Raw genomic sequence first — 8,308 nt, 5'->3', positions numbered from 1 at the left:
CTAACAGAGACCAAGTGGCACCTCTATGGCTAGATATGTTTCATGGAAAGGGCAATATTACTCATCAAGAAACAGAAAGCTGTAAACAGTAATTGAATGAGGCATCGTATTCAGAGCTGGATATCCTGTGGTATGATCAGAGGCTTTGCACGTGAGTGTTCAAAGTGCGCTCTCTATTTCCGGGGTTCCTTCTTTGAGGCCTAAATCCTGGATTAATCTCTTTATGATGTTGTTAAATGACTTAATCTTTATCACAATGGTTACAAAGAAACTAAAGCCACACGTAAACTGGGCTTTAACAAAATACAGAGAAGCCCCAACAAACAAAACAAATTAAGAACTATCTCATGCCGCAAAATGTGGCATTTCTTTCAGACGACGTTCTCGCGCAACCCTCCTGGGAAGACCTGGGAACGAGTAATTGAACTTTATGTCACCAGTCTACCTCGACCACTGGAAGTACAAATGGCTTTTCACGCTCGACGCGTGGCAAAGTGCGTCGGAGTGAACTTCGACCAAGTCGCTCAAGGAGGTCCTGTTCTTTGTCTTCTTGCTACATTTCGACGTCCTTTCTGTTTTAATAGTGGTACAATGAACTTAGCTGATTTGAGCGACGCTTACAGCGACACATTGCAATACGTCCAGCCAAATCTCTTTCGGAATTATGGAGGAAAGTCGAAATTTGGGGGAGTGATATCAACTGTAAAGTGCCACGAGGACAATTTGCTTGTCAAGCAAACTCTGAACGAGCCAGGGAACAAACGGGTAAGAACAAAGGGTTCTTAAAAACATTCTCGAAAACATTCTCGAAAGTCATGCAGACCCGACTGCCTCTCGGGTGTGCATAACTTTCGAGAATTCTCCCAACCCCACGAGTGTTTAGATGACGCTATTTAACACTAGGTAAACACGGAAAAAAGTCCTCTTGCTGTTATAAAATATTTCTCAAAACGGGGGGTTACATACTCTCATCCACCAACGAAAGCGCGCGTATTACCTTAAATATCTTATAACAGTTTATAGATGTTACGTTACAACGGTAGGAACCTCTTCTTGGACTCTTGACCTCAAGGCCGGCGGTGTAAGTTTAAAGTTGTGCTACAAGAGGAACACTTTTACTTAAACACTCGCTGTATCTTTTCTCCAGTTCATAAACCTTCACTTAACCTCAGAGTGCCCGCTACAAAAGCACAAATTTTCACAGGAAACATTAAGCTTTTCCTTTTTGTCATGGGTATTGACTATAGAATCTAATGACATTGTAGAATTATTCAGATCATTAGATCAGGAGTCAGCATGCCACTTTTCACAGAAAAAAAAATAAACAACTGGTTTTGCCCCATGGCAAGTTCGCCCACACTGAGTTTCCCCCACTATAAAATTTCTATTTTGGGTTCATCCCCACCTTTATCAAGTTTGCCCCAACTTTTCGATGCAGCAATAGAGAAAAATTTTAGTCTCTTTGTGTTGATGAGTACACGCACATAACGTTTACATTGTCGCGAATGAACTGCATTAAAAACTTTTTTATTAAACGTTTCCGTAGTTGATATCGAGTTATTAAACATTTTCGAAGATGAAGAACCATTTCAGTCTGAATGTTTGACAAGCTTAGTTGATGATTGTTGGCTTGTTGCAGTTGGTGCATAGCAACGAAGTCAAACAAAACCCACTGATCAATCGGTAGACCTTGATAGATGAATGATGCTTAAAAGAATGAACTGTGTTAAAACTTCTTATTGAACTACATTTAAAACGTTTTATTGCGGCAAGTATGAATAAAAGTTAGCTCGAGGTCTCATGTTCAAAGTGTGAGTTGGCTTCATTCGCAAGTCTTAGTAAGTCGAGTCAGCGGCTGGCCAATTATGTTACATGCTTGACTTGAACATGCTAATTAATGTCCATTCACATTTCAAGAATTCAAGTTTGAAAAGAATTCAAGATTGAATTTAAGAATTCAAGATCGAACGAATACTGACATGAGAGTGAACACGATCTCATTGGGGGCAAACTCAATAATACGGTGGCCCACAACTGTCACAACAGAAACAAATTGCTCACATCAAAAACAAATTGTTCACATCAAAAACAAATTGCTCACATCAAAAACAAATTGCTCACATCAAAAACAAATTGCTCACATCAAATTCAAATTGCTCACATCAAAAGCAAATTGCTCACATCAAATTCAAATTGCACACATCAAATTCCAACCGAACACTAAATTCCACTACAGATAGGTCAGCGGTTGAGCATGCTTGATTGTGTGCAAGTGCAATTCAATATGGCGGGTAACGAAAGTGAGCAAGAACTTCACGCTAGCGGGCTCTTTATACCTGTGGAATTTGTAAAGAAACTGTTACTTGATTACAATTACTGCTCCTTTTGTGGCAAAGGAGGAGCTTGTGCTAAGATATTATTTCAGTCAGGGATACGAATACGATGTTATCATTGTGTTCCTGTCTAAGTTTCATGGTGAGTGATACAAATCACTCGGTGTGCAACGCAGGGGTGCCGATTTTTATGAAACAGAAGTTAGAACGAGAATACAGCTGGAGCTTGATGGCCCTGGTTGTTTATCTAGTTATATAGGCGTTTGGCCATTTCATTTGTATTAAACTACCTTTATATCAAACAGAATAAACCGCTAGATACCAGATACTGAAAGTGAATAAGGACAAGTATATTCAAACTGAAAGACAATTTAATGATGAACAACTAAGAGAGTATGAAAAAACCTGGTACATTTGCTTTAGATGAACAGATAAAGAGTCAGCTGACAATTCACAAGGCTAAAAATATATCAGTGACAAAGTATCAAATGGCCTGGTTGTCATACTCTGATGGGAAAAGGGGGATCCTCCTTGATAACATTATAGCAATATTTATATTACAAAAGAAACAAAACAAAAACCCTTTCAATTAAATTTTGCCTGGTAAATAGCTGTCAAATAGCTCCAAAACTCAAAACAACGGGACTCGAACAAAAAACTGGCGGTCAAGTGAAAAATCGAGTGAAAACTGGGGATAGTCTTTCTAACGTAGCCGCTGACCAGTGAGTAATGATTTTGTTTTTGTTTTTGATTTTGATGTGAGCGATTAGCAATTTGTTTTTGATGTGAGGAATTTGAATTTGATGTGAGCAATTTGCTTTTGATGTGAGGAATTTGCTTTTGATGTGAGCAATTTGAATTTGATGTGAGCAATTTGTTTTTGATGTGAGCAATTTGTTTTTGATGTGACAGTTGTGGGTCACCGTACAATAAAGCTTGAGGTGAACTCAATCAGGTTGAGTCGATGTGGGGGCGAACTTGCCGTGGGGCGAAACTGGCAGCTACTGTACCTCACATTTCATACTCAAAAAAGAGCTAAATCATAGCTCACAAAAATAAATTATAAGGGTGAATTGCCTCACCCTGGAAAAAGAGGTTAGACTGCCTGAATACACATAGGTGAAGAAGTTGCCTCTATGGCACAAAATTGTAGTTAGATATATTGGAGGACTTGTGCATTGCACAGGGGTTTCATAAATTGAATTAAATGTTTTTAGTGGAGGGCAACTGGTTGTCACATGGACAAAACCTATTTGAATTGAACTTCTTTGTAAGAAAAACATTTCTCTACTGTAGATGGTCAAACAAGGCGGGCAAAATCATCCTCACAGCCAGTCAGTCCGGCACTTAATGAAACGTCTGATTGCATGAAGTGAAAAGGACATACCAGATATGATGATTATACTTTAGAGCAAATTTTATCATGTTGCATAATATTATTTAACTAGCCAGATTTTCTGCTAGTCAGGTTTTGGTGCAATATATTTTTCAAAGTTTTGGCTGCCTTATTACAATTCATTGATTTATCTTTCTTGTTTTGCTAGGTCCTAGTTGTTGATGCTGGAGGTTCATTAAGATGTGGCATGTTTGGGGACATGCTTGCTGGACTTGTAATCAAGAACAATTGGGCAGGAGTTGTGATGTACGGCTGTATACGAGACTCGGAAGAAATTGGAAAGATGGATGTAGGTGTAAAAGCCATAGGAACAATGCCATTGAAATCTGTGAAGAAAGGTCTCGGAGAAAGAGACATTGCAGTGCGATTTGGAGGGGTGATGTTTACGCCCGGTCACTATGTTTACTCAGATCTTGATGGTATCATTGTATCACCTAAACAACTAACACTTGATGCTCCAAAGTTGTAATTGATGTCTTTTGAATGTTACAAAATGTAACTGTGTTCTTAGTATATTCCAAATAACTAGCTCAAGGTCAATTTATTGATAGATTAAAACAATTTGTAAACTTTGCCAAGATGGATTTTAGGGGCTATTTTGAATTCGTTTTGTACCAATGCAAACATCCAAGCCATCCTCACCCATTCAGCTTACTGCATTCAACACAACGCAACACAATGAAACGAAAAAATAAATAGATAAATAAATAAAATAAAACAAATTGAAACATTTTGTAAAACAAGCTCTTTGTTGGCCATTGCACATTATTTGAACCGAGGGAAATGAAATAAACTTAGGAAAATGTTTTTGAATGTTCTTGAAGGAAAATAAGTGCAAGATGGTGGCCAGTTTATTTGGTGATAATTTTTAATGATGTTTAAATCAGTTAAGAGATATTTTTGGTGCATAAGTGAAGCTAATGTCAATTAATATATTATGTTTGTTTACTCTGTTTTGGTAGCTAGCCTCATTGCTGAAGAATGACTTATTTGATTAAGGGTTGAGAACTATTGGGCAGACAGGGATCATTTTTGTGTCTTCCTTGATTTTACTGCCTGCACGTACCCAACATCTTCTATCTCTTTAATTGTAGATAGTGAGTAACCCAGCAGTGTGCAGCTGTTAACACAGTCATGGCAGCCACTACTCCATTGCATTTTCGATGGTTGTGAAATAGGTTGAGATAAAGTTTTGAATCAATGACTAGTAGATCTATGCTAATAAAACAATTAGATTGTGAAAAGTGAACTGATCAACATGACACGACCGTGGGACAAAGAAAAAATCTGAGTCCCCGACGGGAATTGAACCCAACCCTCCTTAACACCGCGTGGGCGCTCTATCCACTGAGCTACAAATACTTGTGGAGAGCAAGGTCATTTAACTGAGTTCATATTAATTATTCATTATAATTATTCATTATTCATAACAATTAGATTATTGGCTCTTGATTTCTATGCGTGATACATGCAGTAGACTTGGCTGTGCTGAACTTGGGGGGTTTGTCCACGAGTGACCTTTAACTCTTGTCATTTTCTTTGTCCAATAAAGAGCTTAGGCTGATTTTGATCAATAAATAATCGCTTGAGAACTTCTCTAGAACTAGGAGGAGGGCAGGGAGACTGAACATTCCACTTCAGTACCCTTCACGTTCTGGCTGAAACCCTCTGTTGGAGGGGTATGAATATTTTCTGGAACAACATAATCTGATTCACCTGCCTTTTTTGCAGTCTCCACCTTGCATTGTGCAGCTTTTTTTACTGCAAAATGCTAGAAACAACCATAAGCATGATGTTGCAAAGCATTTCCTTTTTTCTTCAAGTCCTTCTCTCAACACCTGGTTCCTTTTCTTCCTGCCATCCCCCATTGAATGAAAGGTAATAAACGTTTGATATTGTCTATTTTAGCAAATTTGATTCTGTGGCCACACCTAACCCTCACTGGCCATGTTAGGACTTAGGGATATTTTACAGTTTATATAATTTAAGCAGATTTGCAAAGAAAATAGGTCTGGTCTGAGATTTAATTCTTGTTACTAGAGGCTCCCATTCTTTTGCATTGTGGGGTTCCAGAAAATATCCATACTCTCCCACAGAAGGGATTGGAATTTCCTGGGGGATGGTGTGGGGGGGGGGGGGTCCTATGTGACCAAAAATGTAAAGAAATGTATGAAGCTAGATTAACTTTAATTTCCAGAGGGGTGGGGGAGGTATGGATATTCTCTGGAACTACACATTTGGAGAGCATCAAAATGGGACATGCCATTTCCAAGGTTTCAATTATCTTTAGCTCAAATCTGATCCAATCTAGCCAACCTGTTACCTGTACAATGTCTTTAAGACCCCCAGAAAGGTGAGTTATTCATAACATTGATGGCTAAGTATTGTGGAATATAGAATAAAATTAAGCGGGTTCCGAATGGGGTAAAATTGGAACTGGCATTTGCCTACTTTTTCACTGGGAAAATGGGGTTTGGGTCTCTGGAACTGGAAAACAAAGTAACATAAAAATAACGACTGGACAAAAAATAGCCTGGGAAATGTGGATGTGGGCAAACGTTGGGCTGGGAAATGAATTCTTTTTTCCTCTGCCCACTTTTAGGAATGGAACGGGGAAGTCAGGTCGGGGTGATAATCAGGATTTCAAGAGACGGGGATTACAGTGATGGGGTAAATATCAAACTCCCCCTCCCAGAAAAAAAAAACCACCTAAGGCTGCCAGCCAAAGGGAAAATGTTAAAAAGTATATGTCTTAGAATTACAGCGATGTGTAGCCTTTGTCTTTTCTACAGAGTGCCTTTGCGAAAATTGGCATTTTTTTTCTATCAATGCAAAAACAAGCCGAGAATGATGCGTCGCCCATGTTTCCTCGCTGCCTTTCCCTACCCCACCCCGCCCAGTGACTTGGTACACACCTAATATGGTAATCACTCACTCGTCTGGTGAATGAACAGGAAGGAAAGCATGATGAATGTGTGACAGGAAGGTTTCGGATTTTTGGAGCGACGTTTGCTAAACCAAGACAACCTCCATCCGTGAAATTAGCAGCGAATTTGGTCGAAGAAACCATGACGGATGATTCAGCGGAGATAGAGCCGGCTCTCTTGGGTAATAACTGTCTTTAGAACGCGTGTTTTTCTCACACATGCAGAGGTTAAAATCTTGACTTCCGTCAGGAACCCAGTGGCATTATCAATGTTTTCACGTTTCTTAGTTTTGCCTCTCGATCATATCCACAGAAAGTGTGCAGTTGGCTATTAGAAGGAATATAGAATTGGCTTTTGTCAAGAAAGCGAAAGTTGAATTCAAAGGTGACCGGTCAGAGGCTCGAATCTTGGTGAGTAGTTATCCAACTAGTTTAATTTGTGTTTGCCCACAACACATTGAAAGGGTCGTAGCGATATCGATAGGCGAAAAAATAAAGACTCAAGCGGGGCTTGAATTTAAAACAACTGTCTTATACTGCTATGCGTTTGTGGTAGATTTATTTGTTCTCGAATCATAGATTATCCTTGAGTGCTGTAGTCTCGCCTAAGCATGATTTGCCGAGTCAAAACATTCCTGCACTTGCAATTGTTCTTTCAAACAAACCGCGCCGTGGGTAGGTTCTGTATGGTTTCCTTAGCGCCTGTCGGGACAGGAAAATAACAGAAAAACTCCTAAATTAAAACAGCGAGTCATCAGAAACTGTGTCTCTATTCAAGCTAAAGCGATACCTTGCTGTTTCGAAAGTGTCTAGATTTGTCAGACAAGATTATCGCCGACATGATGTCTCGCGCAAGTTCTAGGTCAGCGCTTATGATCTTGCTGAGCTAACAATATTACGAGTGCTTGGTTTGGGTGTGTGTGAATTATTTACTCTCGTTCAAGAAGCTCTACCGTCAGGATGAAAGTTCAAAATTTTAAAATTGCTACCTTCGCTCGCTTTTGTTGTCACTTGTTTTGATAACTTCCACTTTATTCCGATGTTTTTGGCATAATATTTTGGTTCTGTTTTTATTTGATTTACGAACAATCAACAAATTAGCCCATGATTAAAAATAGTGTGAAAGTGTGGATCGAAATTGTACATACTGTATGTATTGTAAAACTACATAATATGTGTACACAGCTAGTAAATACTTGAAAACAGAAATTAAATCTAATTTTGTGCAAAAATTTCAATCGAAAGCGTTTTGTATGCGCTCATAGGTCTGCTCTTTCCAGTTTACATTATACTTGTCTCAGTAATATTACAGGCCTCATTAATCAATGCTTTATTGAATAGCTATTTTTGAATGTATTATTTTCCTCTAGAAAATTACAAAATAATAATAATAATAGCAAAATGATAATTGGCAAAAGTTAAAATGAGACCTGAAACTAACTGTAAGATTGATTGATGTTAAAATCATTTGATCTTTTTTTTTTTAAATATCAATTAATTTTACAGTTGTTTTAGGCCTCGTTTTAACTTTTGTCAGTTTTATGATTTGAAATGCTACTGAATGACAATATTCAGTGATTAATAACAATAGCAATGACAACTGCACAATATGAGATTCTTGCTCAGCCTTTGTCCATTCAAACTTTGAGTTTG

At 38.4% G+C, this 8,308-nt stretch overlaps 2 protein-coding genes across 2 annotated transcripts in view; both read left to right on the top strand.

The window, feature by feature from the left end:
- Positions 1–342: 342 nt before the first annotated feature.
- Positions 343–5,310, top strand: LOC110067909 (uncharacterized). Its single transcript, XM_020775257.2, has 2 exons — positions 343–765; positions 3,878–5,310. The coding sequence occupies exons 1-2, from the start codon at positions 358–360 to the stop codon at positions 4,196–4,198; spliced, it is 729 nt and encodes a 242-aa protein (XP_020630916.1). The 5' UTR covers positions 343–357; the 3' UTR covers positions 4,199–5,310.
- A 1,344-nt stretch (positions 5,311–6,654) lies between these two features.
- Positions 6,655–8,308, top strand: part of LOC110067900 (uncharacterized) — a 30,276-nt gene continuing 28,622 nt past the window's right edge. Inside the window, exons 1-2 of the mRNA XM_020775245.2 lie at positions 6,655–6,837; positions 6,969–7,066. Coding sequence (XP_020630904.2) covers positions 6,798–6,837; positions 6,969–7,066 — 138 coding nt within the window. The 5' untranslated portion in view covers positions 6,655–6,797. The remainder of the gene's footprint in view (positions 6,838–6,968; positions 7,067–8,308) is intronic.

The sequence above is a fragment of the Orbicella faveolata genome, unplaced genomic scaffold, assembly GCF_042242905.1.
Source record: "Orbicella faveolata isolate gen_17 unplaced genomic scaffold, um_ofav_v1 contig_3, whole genome shotgun sequence".
NCBI lineage: Eukaryota > Metazoa > Cnidaria > Anthozoa > Scleractinia > Merulinidae > Orbicella > Orbicella faveolata.
The sequence above is the reverse complement of the archived record's forward strand: the minus strand, read 5'-3'. Positions and strand labels throughout refer to the sequence as shown.